This window comes from Phyllobates terribilis, unplaced genomic scaffold, assembly GCF_046119375.1.
Source record: "Phyllobates terribilis strain yellow unplaced genomic scaffold, ASM4611937v1 Scaffold_43__1_contigs__length_10536358, whole genome shotgun sequence".
NCBI lineage: Eukaryota > Metazoa > Chordata > Amphibia > Anura > Dendrobatidae > Phyllobates > Phyllobates terribilis.
In genome coordinates this window covers 8173207-8188396 of record NW_027362803.1, presented here as the reverse complement: position 1 = coordinate 8188396, position 15190 = coordinate 8173207, and the positions used below count along the sequence as shown (strand labels likewise).

General features: G+C 46.8%; 1 protein-coding gene across 1 annotated transcript; it reads right to left on the bottom strand.

Annotated features, from left to right (window-relative positions):
• Nucleotides 1-4220: 4220 nt before the first annotated feature.
• On the bottom strand, nucleotides 4221-10506 carry LOC141191442 (uncharacterized). The gene is made up of 2 exons (XM_073661336.1): nucleotides 10193-10506; nucleotides 4221-7385 (listed from the first exon to the last, which is right to left on the bottom strand). The coding sequence occupies exon 2, from the start codon at nucleotides 7266-7268 to the stop codon at nucleotides 5325-5327; it is 1944 nt and encodes a 647-aa protein (XP_073517437.1). The 5' UTR covers nucleotides 7269-7385; nucleotides 10193-10506; the 3' UTR covers nucleotides 4221-5324.
• Between the last annotated feature and the right edge of the window lie 4684 nt (nucleotides 10507-15190).

The window sequence follows — 15190 nt, the reverse complement described above, 5'->3', positions numbered from 1 at the left end:
GCTTGCATTAGAGGTAGATCCGCAAGAATTGCCTCTCTGGAAACCTTTTTATCTTTAAGCTGGTCTTGCAGCTGTTGGAGCCACACCATCAGGGATCTCGCCACACAGGTGCCAGCCACCGCTGGTTTTAGGCCTCCAGACGCCGCCTCCCACGTGTGGCGCAGGAAGGAGTCGGCTCTTTTATCCAGGGCGTCTTTTAGGACGCCAGAGTCCTCCAAGGGCAGGGAAGATTTCTTCGATGATCTAGCTAGAGTCACGTCTACCTTGGGGATCTTATCCCAAGGTCCCGCGTCCTTCTCTTCGAAGGGGTACTTTCTTTTAGAGAAGGAGGGTAAAGCTCCTGATCTCTCTGGTCTCCTCCACTCCCGGTCAATGAGGCCCTGAATCTTACTGTTAACCGGAAATGAGCGTCTCTTTTTCTCTCCCAAGCCCGCAAACATTATGTCCTCCCGGGATTTAGATGCTCTCTCTTCCTCCAGACCCATGGTTGATCTTACTGCCCTAACCAGCCTATCTGTATTCTCAATGGGGTAGCAGGGTCTACCGCCCCCCGATGAGGAAGAAGACGACGAATCCCACTGCTCCTCGGACTGGGAGGAATCAGAGACGGAGGAAACATCTCTACGGGGTCTTTTCTTCCCTCTAAGGAACCCTTTCAGGGACCCCTGAACTTCTGCGTGCACTATGGACTTCAAATTTGCAGCGAAATCCCGGGAATTCTCAGCTATGGTTTTGGTCACACAGCCCTGGCAAAGTGGTTTCTGCCACTCTACAGAGAGGGAAGCTTGGTAAAGGGCACACATCCTATGCTTTTGCTTGGCACTACTCTTCTTAAGCTCCTAAAAAAAAGGAAGCACATAAGAGACTTCCCGTTACTAATCAGTGACATTCACGAAGCTCACTCACCCCCGGAGGTCACAAACGGGTACCGGATTCAGAGGCGGTCAAGGAACCGATGATACAGCGGCTGTCTGTATGCGATGCATCCCTCTGCTTTTTCCGTTGCTGAGATGGGGGGGTAAGCTGCTGCTCCTGGTTATCCTGGTCAGCCATGTTTCAGAAGCGTACCACGCTTCCAGGATAGCCCCCCCCCCTTAAAAATAGGGCCATCCAGCCTCCTCTGGTTCGTGGGCCCTCCCCCTTCCCCAGGCTGGAGCTCTATTGAAAAAAACCTCCGGCCTGGAACGCTCCCAATGGGCGCCGCCATCTTGGATCGGGCGCCGCCTGACGTCACCCAGCGCGCTGCTCCCAGCGTGCCCTGCGCCGTGACGTCGGGCGTGTCACACCCGGAAGCGCTCGCACGGCAGGGGGAGGACGGCGCCGCGGTCTCCGGGAGGACAGAGCCTGCCTCACCGCGTGCACCCCGCTCGGCGCACAAACCCCAGGGGAAGCTGCGAACGGCGCTTCTGGGATACTGAACCTGGTGCACAGGCCAGTGCCCACTCTTCCACACCGGGACAGCCCCAGGTAAGTCTTCTTTTCTTCCTGAGACAGGTTCCCATCAAGGACAGGAAACCAACTGAAGCGAGGGAGAGGTGCCGCCCTTTTATTTCAGACGGTTTCCTGTCCTTGGTGGGGCGGATCCTCTCTCAAGGTGTGCTGTCATGGGGGAGGGGAAAAATGTTCCAGCACACAAAGTATAGAAAGGGGTTAATCAGCCATCTTAGTTTTGGGTGATTAAACACCTGTAGAAAGGTAGTTCAGAGGATAAAATCACAGCCTTGCAGAGCATTTGGTTTGGGGAGGGCCTGGAGGCACAAGCTTTGGAGCTGTGGTGTGCATGTTAAGGAAAGCTAAAACTTGGGTTGTTTTGTTCCTGAAGCGGGAGGTTACCTGTAGCAACAAGGACTGTCCCATATGTTATGTTTTGTTTTCTTGTTAGGTTGGGATGGCAGTGTTTGTGTTGCTAACAATGCTGTGGCTTATGCAGTGCTCTTAATAAACCACAGAAAACAGTGTTCCTGAGTGCAACCAAGTGAGCCAATCTACCACAGGGGTTATTGTAATGGAAAATATATGCATACAATATGTCACACCTAAAGTTTACTCCGGACAAAAAAAAACGAAAAAATTAAAAAAAATACATATATGCAAAACCACCCTTAAAGGGAACCTGTCACCATAACAATGCTGTTAACCTGCAGATATGGGGTTAATCTGCAGAGTAACAGCATTACTAACCTGCCCGGTGCTTGCATTTAGCCAAACACTGCGGAGAGAAAATTAACTACATTCCCCCAGGCAGCATTAGGTTTTAGTCACAGGAAAGCGCCGGTTTAGTCATCGCTCTTAGTCACCGCTGAATATACACAGCAGTGTCTGTAACTGCGCCCCCCCCAAAAAAAAATTATGCAAAACCAACCTTACAGGGAACCTGTCACCATAACAATGCTATTAACCTACAGATATGGGGTTAATCTGCAGAGTAAGAGCATTACTAACCTGCTCGGCGCCTGCACTTAGCCGAATGCTGCAGAGAAAAAATAAACTTTATTCTCCCCGATAGCATTTGGTTTGAGTCACGGGGACGCCGCCGGCTGTAACCACACCTCAGGCCCTGACTGATAATCCCTCTCCATTGGGGCTGGCTGTGAAGTCAGGGCCAGAGGCGCAGTTAAAGCCGGCGGCGTCCCCGTGACTGAAACTAAATGCTGTCGGGGAGAATAAAGTTTATTTTCTCTCCACAGCGTTCGGCTAAGTGCAGGTTAGTAACACTTATTTAGCTGCAGATTAACCCCATATCTGCAGGTTAATAGCGTTTTTTTCTGGTGACAGGTTCCCTTTAAAAAGAATCTGTCACCCTCTGGGAGATATCAGACCTCTACTATGGCCATACGTTATAGAAAACTAAATCTATACATACCTGTACGGCCCATAGTAGAGGTTTGATTGCAGAGAAATCTGTTTTTATAAACTCCGTTTTTCACAGGCTTGGAATACGGGGGAGTGTGGTTTGCTTTCTCCCGGCCCGTCTCTCTGTGCACCGTGCCGCAGGAATCTATTGCGCAGGCGCCGCGAGGTGACAGTGACTCCCCGGCACCTGCGCAATAGAAACCTGCAGCGCAGTACACAGGTAGACGGGGCCGGGATGAAGCAAAGCACGCTCTATTTGAGTGGCGCTTTACGCATGCCCGGGAGGTCAGGGAGCACAGTGTACCTCACAGGACCCTGTGACGTGCAGGGGAGGAGGGGGGATATGATAATTAAGCATATAGGCGGGAATTTGGGGGAATAATAAGCACATAGGCGGTAATTTCTTGGCGTCCGGGGAACAGCAAGTCGATGCAAAATGGAGTTTATAAAACCAGATTTCTCTGCAATCAGACCTGTAATATGGGCCACACAGGTATGTATAGATTTACTTTTCTATCACCTGTATGCCCATAGTAGAGGTCTGATAAATCCAAAGTGGTGACAGATTCCCTTTAAGCAGAGATTTTTTAGCTAAGGAGTTATATGTCTGTCATAGAATCACCTGTTTTACAGAAATGCTTAGCTCCTGCTCGTATTCTATGATTCCTCCTGTTAAGTTCCCAATCTTTGCTCTTATTTTTATTCTTGCGCTCACTGAGTATTCCGTTTTTTTCTGCCATACAGTTCCACAGTAATGGGCCAGAGTGCTTACTCAGTGCTAATTTTTATGGTCTTTACAAAGTGACACACTGACATGGCTCACAAACTAATTATGCGGAGTAAAAGACTTGCCCCTGTATAATCATGTATGCCATGCCCCCTAGAAAGTAGCACTAACTAAAAAGGCCCAGATGTCTGGAACCGGACTAATGACACAAACAAACGAAAAGAAACCAAAAACTTTTTATTTAAAGAAATAAACATTCAACATTATCATGCAGTTTTCATCTAAAGTAAAATGAGTGCTATTTGGAACATTCTGAACTCTGAAAGAAAATAACATTTTGTGGAAATCAAGCCATGAAACTGAGAACACGGTGGTTTAAGTACTCTCTTTTAGGGTAGGTTCACATGGGGGGGGGGGGGGGGAGAGGCAGCTGCGGTGGAACAGGGGTCACAGGAGGCAGGGTCGCTGCTTCAGTGATGGCAGGAGTGGGATGATGCTGCAAGCCCTGGGCTTTCAAAAGATGTCAGCGCCGGTGAGCAGAGTCCCCTTTCCCAATGATTTCCCTGTGGTGGGCTTTGGAAAAATGATCGCCTGAGGCAGCACATGCGCAGATTGAGATCTCGTCTGCCAACAGTCATTTTCTCGAAGCCCACCGCAGGGAAATCATTGGGAAAGGGGACTCCGCTCACCGGCGCCGATATCTTATGAGAGTCCAGGGCCCGCAGCATTGCCCCACTTCTGCCACCACTGCCTTGAAGCAGCGACTCAGCCTCCTGTGACCTTGCTCCACCCCCACCCAGTAAGCTACCTTTAAAATGGACTATAAGATGCACTACCATTTTAATTTTGAAAATGTGTTTTTTCTACCCCAAAATTTGGGGTGCGTCTTATAGTACGCAAAATACAGTATTTTGATCAGAGTGACATCTGTTTTTACTCAGATATGGAGAGAAAAAAAAAGTTCTCCACATTCTGTGTGACAGTCCGTCCAAATCGGACCATATCCAGATGTCATCTGAGTACAATCCGATTTTTTTTCACGGACCCACAGACTTACATTGCTGATTTTGATCAGACACTCGGATCAAAATGGAACACGTCTCCGATATTTTCCATGGACCAGTTGCTCAGAGGAAAAAAAATTGGATATATGCACAGCCCAATATAATATCATAGGTACAAGTGGTATACGTGAGAACCAAGGATAGGGCTTGTACAAAAACAGTCATTTGTAAAATCCCTTAGTATGATCTGCTTGAGCTACTCTCCTGCAGGACACAAAATGACACATTTTCACCATTAGGATCAGGGCAATCAGGATGTTAGGAGACATCCCTTTATGCTTTTGCAGAATGGTATAATGTGTAAATATTCTCATGTATATAAATCAGCTTATGCATGTAAATACCTTAGAATTGTTTACGCATTTGCTCCATAAAAAATCCCAACAATCTATTTTTCTGATACAGCCTTCCTTTCATTTTTATATTAACTATTTTGAATAGACTACACAGTCTGCTGTGCTTACATTAGTTTTTAGAATTGACAACTATGTGCTCTCTAATTTTGGGATTATCCACAGTTCCACCCATCTTAATAAGGTCATTGAATAAAATGTTTGTCCCTGATGAGCAAATGATCAGGTTCAAAGAACTGACTCCCTTTGTGTTGTAAAAGCATTCTTGATATCCCTTCACCAGTTTTAATCGGATCTTGGCCAAGCTCTCCTCGCTTAAACACCATTCTACAACTTCTCTTCCCTGTGAAGTCGCTCATGTTTACCTAGAGAAGACTTGTCACTATAACATTTTCCACAGTATGAACAAACATATGGCTTCTCCCCAGTATGGATCCTCTGATGGACTACTAGTGACGATTTATCACTGTAATTTTTGCCACATTCCAAACATGTAAACTCCTTCTCTCCTGTGTGAGAACGGTAATGCCTTACCAAGTTCCTTTTCTCGCTAAAATGTCGCCCACATTCGGTACAGGTGTACTGATTCTTCTGTGAGTGGATGTTCAGATGTTTTGTTAGCGAGGACTTGTAAGTGTAGCATTTTCCACAATGGGAACAGACATATGGCTTCTCCCCTGTGTGAATTCTCTGATGAATGATGAGGGACAGCTTGTTGCTCAAATCCTTACCACATTCAGAACAATGAAATTGTTTCTCGCTCAAGTGAGTTTGTTGGTGCCTAGACAGCTTGCCATTCTCTGCAAAACATTTTCCACATTCAGCACATTCAAATGGCCGCTCACCAGTGTGAGTCCTTCCATGTCTCACTAGCTTTCCTTTTTCACTAAACCGTTTTCCACACTGGGAACACTCATAAGGTTTCTCACCTGTGTGGCTTCTTTGATGCACCACAAGTTGTTTATTGTTCTGAAAGCATTTGCTACACTCAGAACACTCATACGGCTTCTCTCCTCTGTGAATTCTCTGATGTACAACTAGTTGGATATTGCCTGGAAAATGCTTTCCACACTCTGAGCATTTTTCACCTCTGTGAGTTCTTTGATGTCTGACCAGCTTGGCTTTCTCAGCAAACTGTCGTGCACACTCCAAACAAGCATATGGCCTCTCACCAGTGTGAGTTCGTTCATGCCGGACTAACTTTCCCCTCTCAGAGAACCGCTTTCCACAAAAACTGCACTTAAATAACTTTTCTCTAGTATGGTTTCTTTGATGGACAAGTAGTTGCCAATTTGTGTGGAAATTTTTACCACATTCTAGGCATTCATATTGGCTTGGAGGCTGGATGTCTTCAGATTCATAATTGTGAAGCACTTTCTGTTTAACATGATGTCGCTGATGTTTTCTTAGAGCTGTGATATCATTAAAACTTCTTCCACATTCAACACATATAAATTCACAGTCTTCTTTCATTCCGTTCTGCTTATTGAGAGCTATAACAGAGTTGTCCTGCTTGACTTCAATCCTCTGAAAGTTTGATGAAACTGTACTATTTCTAGGCGCATCTGCGTTCCGGTTCGTTGTATTTAGATCAGTGATGGAATCTGGTTCCCCCTTTATGTGAGAACATATGAGTGAAATAGCATTATTTGAAGCTTCACTAAAATCAGTTTCCTCCTTAACATTAGCCGGTAAATATTCTCGTGTATGATCTATTGGTTTATCAATACCACAGACACATATAATTCTTTCATCGTGTGAGACTGGCTTCTCTTTCATTTCAACTTGGTCTTGTTCTACATGATGCAAAGGTTTAGAAAGGTGAGTATTTATGAGACTTCCATCATGACACGGGTCCGACTCTTCCTTAATATAAGGGGAGAGATCTTGTCTGTAATCAGCGGGGGTACAACTGTCAGCATTAATAGAATTTACTACGTCATATAAAGCATGTTCCTCCTTAATACCAGTAGATGCATCCTGTATATTATCTTTGGGTGTGTAGATAGCATTGTCCCTGAGAAGTTCGATATCACAGGAGGTAGGTTCCGCCTTTATGTCAGCAGGTTCGCCTTGCCATTTATTATCTGTGAGTGTATATTCAGCTGTATCAGAAGGGTTACTTGCATTGCATGAGCCTTGTTCCCCCTTGATAAATACAGATGAATAATGCCTTGGATCATTTACCAATATAGCCATGTGGGATTCTGTGACATTGCCACCTTTAAATAAAGTGATCTGCTTGGTCATCATCCTCATAGAGCTTTGCATCCTATTTCTGTGTGTATTTTAAAGGTTTTCCATTTACAGAAAAAGACCAAAATCGTTGTTTGCATTTGGGTGAGATGATGAAGTACACTCGTGTTGGGATTCCAGCTTGGAATACATCTGTTGGGGTAAAAAAAATGCATCAATTCAATATTTAGTAAGTTATATGAACTTCTTGATCTCCCGACCCTTACTTTGGAAAGATACTTTGTTCAGATTGAAGCCACCAGTGCTTTAAGCTTAGTAAATCTGACCTAGAATTCATGAATAGCTGGCAGGATCCATGTAGAGAACAACAGTCCTACTGGTGTCCACATTGCCCTCACTGAAAGCTGTTGGAACCAATGGGCCAAACATAAATGCATTGAGAATCAATATGAACTGTAAATATTCACTGAAAAGTTTTTACAGTCCTCACTTTTATCATTTCAGCCCAAGCTCTATCTTATCATATGTACAAGGGGTACAGCCCAAATCAGGAATGCCAATGAAAAGAATGGAGCAACCACAATGTAGATAAACTGAATGAAGTGAGGCCTATGAGAAGGTTCATAGACAATGTACAGATTGCGGACGATACTACAGGCTTAGGAACACAGCATGTTGACTACATTCAATTACAAAAATATCTAGATTTGGCGTAAGAGTAAATGGAAAATTTGAGACAGAATACCATTTTATCAAATCTATATCAGAGTATGTGGTTTAGTCTCTATTTTGTCCATACACTTTTTTTATAGAAGGAAACTACAAGAAAATCTTTGAGCATATCCATTCATTATGTACTGAGGAGGATGCTGAAATGTTATTCAACATTTTCTGGAGGCTCGGGTGGAAACCTAGTACATTAAGCTATACCAGGAACACCCCTTTTAATGGTGACTATGCAATTTGGATTAATAGCTTTCCCAACTCGTCCATACCAGATTGCTTGGCTCTGTCGAGAGCTTATGTGTTTTCAGTGGGACTGCGGAGGAAGCATTGGCAGACACTACTGACGGTTGCTTATCTTCCAGGAAAACCAAAAGGATTGGGCCAATCCTTTTTCTCCAGAGACGTTCTGCTCAGGGAATATCAGAAGACCCCCATATATAATACATAGTCAGCCAGTTCTGCTGACTTTAATGTGTCAAATGGTCTTTGTGATTCTTTTTCAAGGCGAGGGCCTTCTGAGAGTCATATCCTCTTTTCATTTTCCAACAACATAGCCATTTAAGTGGCTGATTTTTTAAGGAAGGAGTTGCATTTTTCAATAGCATTATTTGGCTTTACGTATAATATGTTAATTAATATTTATTAACTGTTTCATGAGAGAAAAAGAAGGAAAGCAGCAATTCAGCAGGTTTTTTTAATGCATTAAGTGGAAAAAACAGTGTATTAATGGGGTTGTTCAGAGAAAACAAATTGTCACCTATCCACAGAATGTGATAACATATTGATTAGTGAGGGTCCGGCCGCTGGGACCCACAGTGATGAGTAGAGAGGGGAACTTTTAATCACCGTTAGAATGAAGTGGCAGTATGTATACTCTGTTCATTCTCTAGAGGCTGCTGAGCGCGGTGCTTGCTTTTTTCCAGTAGCTCCATAGAGATTGAGTGGAGCGATGGGTGTCCTACCTGCCACTCCATTTAGTAAGAAGGATAAAAGTTCCCTGTTGGGGATAATTCCCTGATCTGCCGACCAGTGCAGGTCCTAGCTGTGGGACGCCAACCAATCAGCAAGTTACCGCCTATCCTATGAATAGTTAATAACTTGTTTTCACTGGACAACCCCTTTAACTTTCTTCTGTGGGTTGCTGCGATTACAATTATACCAAATATATATATATAGTTTATGTTTTATTACTTTTATTCAATAGAAGCCTTTTACACCCCAAAGTAACACATCCATTTTTAATTCTTATCCTTTCATTTTTCCCTAACTTTCTTCTAAACACCATAACTTTTTTTTCCAGACATAACTGTATGAGGGGATTGTTTCTTCAGGTTGGCTCGTGTCACCATTTTCTGAGGTCCATAATTTTTTATTTTTCTGACAATAGAGTTGTGTGAGGGCTTCCTTTTGTGTGCTGAGCTGATATTTCTGATGCCAACATTTTAGGGTAAGTACATGTCATTTTGATCACTTCTTACTGGATTTTTTTTTTAGATGAAATAAGGTGATGAAAAAACAGCAATTTTGGAGTTTTAATAGTTTTTTTTTCCCTTTACTGCATATACTATATGGGTCATTTTCTGACTTTCATGGACATGACAATATGCTTTTTCATTCCATGACCATGTAGCCCTTTAAAAAATGAGCCAGCGATCCCTTTACAACCCAAAGTGCGGCTTCAGCAGCAAGAAATCATGTTTTGAAGTTCAATCTTGAAGGGCAGCGGGGAGTGAAATTCCACTTGCAGCTCCTCAGACTGAATTTCCTGCCTAGCAGCAGCCTCCCCTGGCTGATTGACAGGTCAGTGGCCATGTACCAGAGCAAACAACCTGTCCATAAGCCAGAGGAGGGTGCCGCTAATTCAGGAAACCAGTGGAGGCTGAGGAGCTGGAAGTGCATCATCAGACCCAACCTCAAACCATGAAGATTTATTTTCACTGTCTTTTATAATCCCCATAGGGGTCTTGAACTTTTGCGATCATTTGATTGCTTGTTCTATATATAGAATATATAGTAAATACCAACATTTCTGATTATGACCCCCATGTGAACCCACCATGTACGCCACACTTAAAGGTCGCCCTCCAAGATTAAGTTATTTAAGGAGTTAACAGCAGGGATCGGAGCAGGTGCCGGCTGGATAACACAGGTGGCATCTGCCCCATATGAGGCACATTAGAATCCTAGACTCCCAGCTCGGCAGGAGACTGCAGATCAGCCATCACCTCAGATTTACAGCTCAGTAGAAGGAAGCTGAGGAGTGAGGAGCTCACCTCTCCAGGACACGCCAGCACATCAGGGCTCCTCTCCGGGACTGTGCTCACACACTACTTATGGGAACACGAGATCCTCTGCAGACTAAGGCTGAGCTACAACAATATGGCCGCCCGTTCACTCTAGATCTCATCACTTTGTCTCCCTAGTACTAAGGAGACAAATGAGTCAGCTGTGTGCGGGATCGTGAGCACACAGCACATCGCCTGCTACCGCCATACTGGCTCCATGGTAACATGTAAGCAGCAGGTCTTCTGTGCAGCTGCTCGAGGCTACTAGTGGAAAGGACCTTTGATGATGTCATACCATGTGATAAGTCACATGTCCAGGAAGTGCCCGGCTCTATAGTGTGCTGGAGGACCCACTAAGAGCCCGTACACCCTAGGCGCTTCCCTAGTGAACTGGCTAGGATGGATGGGCTGCAGGGAGGACCTATAGATTCCAGGTTCAATCTATATCAGGGTTCCCCAACTCCAGTCCTCAAGGCCCACCAACAGGTCATGTTTTCAGGATTTCCTTAGCATTGCACAGGTGATGGAATTATTGCCTGTGCAGGTGATGCAATTATCACCTGTGTAATACTAAGGAAATCCTGAAAACATGACCTGTTGGTGGGCCTTGAGGACTGGAGTTGGGGAACCCTGATCTATATCACATGGAGCTAAAGGACCTTTCATGATGTCATAATCATGTGATCAGTCACATGTGAAGAAGGCTATGGAAAAACCATTAGGCTATGTTCCCACCATGCAGAAATGAAGCAGAAAATTTCTGCAGCATGTCTGCATCTCCCTGGCAGAAAAAAACGCGTGCGGATTGTGCATGCGGATCGCACACGCAGGTCGTACACGCGGATCGTACACGCGGATCATACACGCGGATCATACACGCGGGTCGTACACGCAGGTCGTACACGCGGATCGTACACGCGGGTCGTACAAGCGGATCATACACGCGGATCGTACACGAGGGTCGTACACGCGGATCATACACGAGGGTCGTACACGAGGGTCGTACACGCGGATCGTACACGCGGATCATACACGCGGATCGTACACGAGGGTCGTACACGCGGATCATACACGCGGATCGTACACGAGGGTCGTACACGCGGATCATACACGAGGGTCGTACACGAGGGTCGTACACGAGGGTCGTACACGAGGGTCGTACACGAGGGTCGTACACGCGGATCGTACACGCAGGTCGTACACGCGGATCGTACACGCGGGTCGTACACGCGGATCATACACGCGGATCGTACACGAGGGTCGTACACGCGGGTCGTACACGCGGGTCGTACACGCGGGTCGTACACGCGGATCGTACACGCGGATCGTACACGAGGGTCGTACACGCGGATCGTACACGAGGGTCGTACACGCGGATCGTACACGCGGATCGTACACGCAGGTCGTACACGCGGATCGTACACGCGGGTCGTACACGCGGATCGTACACGCGGATCGTACACGCGGGTCGTACACGCGGGTCGTACACGCGGATCGTACACGCGGATCGTACACGAGGGTCGTACACGCGGATCGTACACGCGGGTCGTACACGCGGGTCGTACACGCGGATCGTACACGAGGGTCGTACACGAGGGTCGTACACGCGGATCGTACACGCGGATCGTACACGCAGGTCGTACACGCGGATCGTACACGCGGGTCGTACACGCGGGTCGTACACGCGGATCATACACGCGGATCATACACGCGGATCGTACACGAGGGTCGTACACGCGGATCATACACGAGGGTCGTACACGAGGGTCGTACACGAGGGTCGTACACGAGGGTCGTACACGAGGGTCGTACACGCGGGTCGTACACGCGGATCATACACGAGGGTCGTACACGCGGATCATACACGAGGGTCGTACACGCGGATCGTACATGTGGATTGTACATGCAGATTGTACATGCGTTTTCCTGCCAGGGACATGCGGAAGTGAAGCGTTCTTCACATGTATTTCTTGGAAAGTGCTTGACAGCTCGGTCACACTATATAAATCCATGTAACCGGCATGGATTTATACAGTGTGACCTTAAAGAATGGTAAAAAATAAAAACCAAACCTATATTTACCTTCTGATGGCCCCTGCAGGCTTGCTGCGCTCCTGTGCTGGCTGCCGGCAGATCGCGGTACACTGAAGGACCTGCCGTCACATGACTGTCCTTCAGTCCTGTGCGATCTGTAGGCAAGCACAGGGAAGGAGTCCGGGGGCCGTCGGAAGGTGAATATAATCTTTATTTTTTATTTTATTCTTTTTTTACAGCGTTTAATGGTACCCGGGTCTGGAGGAGAGTCTCCTGTCCTCCACACCAGGGTACCATCCGCACATTAGAACGCGCCAATTACACAAGCACAGATGCAGTCTTGCGAAATGGGCGCGTTCTAATGCAAGTCAATGACGGCGCTTCCGCAAAATTAATGGACATGCTGTAGATTTTTGAGCGCAAAAAAATCTACAGCATGGGCATTGAAAGTGCAGAATTGCATTGGAGACCATGGGGGAAGGTTTACCAAGTGTTTACGCTGCGGAAATTTCCGCACCAAAAACGCATGAAATAAGCAACGTGGGCACACAGCCTTATTGTGGCAACTAAAGGACCTTTGATTATGTCATGATCATGTGATGAGTCACGTGTTCCACTGCGAGCAAAACTGGGAAAGGCACGTAAAAATAAGGAGCGCAATCCCTGCAGACCACAGCATAAAACGACAGCACAGTATAACACGATCTCCCCCTGCTGAGCACAACAGAGAACTACAGCACAGTATAACGCGATCTCCCCCTGCTGAGCACAACAGAGAACTACAGCACAGTATAACACGATCTCCCCCTGCTGAGCGCAACAGAGAACTACAGCACAGTATAACACGATCTCCCCCTGCTGAGCACAACAGAGAACTACAGCACAGTATAACGCGATCTCCCCCTGCTGAGCACAACAGAGAACTACAGCACAGTATAACACGATCTCCCCCTGCTGAGCACAACAGAGAACTACAGCACAGTGTAACGCGATCTCTCCCTGCTGAGCACAACAGAGAACTACAGCACAGTATAACGCGATCTCCCCCTGCTGAGCACAACAGAGAACTACAGCACAGTATAACACGATCTCCCCCTGCTGAGCACAACAGAGAACTACAGCACAGTATAACGCGATCTCCCCCTGCTGAGCGCAACAGAGAACTACAGCACAGTATAACACGATCTCTCCCTGCTGAACACAACAGAGAACTACAGCACAGTATAACACGATCTCCCCCTGCTGAGCACAACAGAGAACTACAGCACAGTATAACGCGATCTCTCCCTGCTGAGCACAACAGAGAACTACAGCACAGTATAACGCGATCTCCCCCTGCTGAGCGCAACAGAGAACTACAGCACAGTATAACGCGATCTCCCCCTGCTGAGCACAACAGAGAACTACAGCACAGTATAACGCGATCTCTCCCTGCTGAGCACAACAGAGAACTACAGCACAGTATAACGCGATCTCCCCCTGCTGAGCACAACAGAGAACTACAGCACAGTATAACGCGATCTCTCCCTACTAAGCGCAACAGAGAACTACAGCACAGTATAACGCGATCTCCCCCTGCTGAGCAAAACAGAGAACTACAGCATAGTATAACCCAATCTCCCCCTGCTGAGCGCAACAGAGAACTACAGCACAGTATAACGCGATCTCTCCCTGCTGAGCGCAACAGAGAACTACAGCACAGTATAACGCGATCTCTCCCTGCTGAGCGCAACAGAGAACTACAGCACAGTATAACACGATCTCCCCCTGCTGAACACAACAGAGAACTACAGCACAGTATAACGCGATCTCCCCCTGCTGAGCACAACAGAGAACTACAGCACAGTATAACGCGATCTCCCCCCGCTGAGCGCAACAGAGAACTACAGCACAGTGTAACGCGATCTCCCCCTGCTGAGCACAACAGAGAACTGCAGCACAGTATAACGCGATCTCCCCCTGCTGAGCACAACAGAGAACTACAGCACAGTATAACGCGATCTCTCCCTGCTGAGCACAACAGAGAACTACAGCACAGTATAACGCGATCTCCCCCTGCTGAGCGCAACAGAGAACTACAGTACAGTATAACGCGATCTCCCCCTGCTGAACACAACAGAGAACTACAGCACAGTATAACGCAATATCCCCCTGCTGAGCGCAACAGAGAACTACAGCACAGTATAAAGCGATATCCCCCTGCTGAGCACAACAGAGAACTACAGCACAGTATAACACAATCTCCCCATGCTGAGCGCAACAGAGAACTACAGCACAGTATAACGCGATCTCCCCCTGCTGAGCACAACAGAGAACTACAGCACAGTATAACGCGATCTCCCCCTGCTGAGCACAACAGAGAACTACAGCACAGTATAACGCAATCTCCCTCTGCTGAGCGCAACAGAGAACTACAGCACAGTATAACGCAATCTCTCCCTGCTGAGCACAACACAGAACTACAGCACAGTATAACACGATCTCCCCCTGCTGAGCACAACAGAGAACTACAGCACAGTATAACGCGATCTCCCCCTGCTGAGCGCAACAGAGAACTACAGCACAGTATAACACGATCTCTCCCTACTAAGCGCAACAGAGAACTACAACACAGTATAACGCGATCTCTCCCTGCTGAGCACAACAGAGTACTACAGCACATTATAACGCGATCTCCCCCTGCTGAGCGCAACAGAGAACTACAGCACATTATAACACGATCTCTCCCTGCTGATCGCAACAGAGAACTACAGCACAGTATAACACGATCTCCCCCTGCTGAGCGCAACAGAGAACTACAGCACAGTATAACGCGATCTCCCCCTGCTGAGCACAACAAAGAACTACAGCACAGTATAACACGATCTCCCCCTGCTGAGCGCAACAGAGAACTACAGCACAGTATAACACGATCTCCCCCTGCTGAGCGCAACAGAGAACTACAGCACAGTA

Bases quoted from the DNA above. Each gene is read 5' to 3' on its own strand.
- LOC141191442 (XM_073661336.1), bottom strand. From the start codon at position 7,268: ATGCAAAGCTCTATGAGGATGATGACCAAGCAGATCACTTTATTTAAA.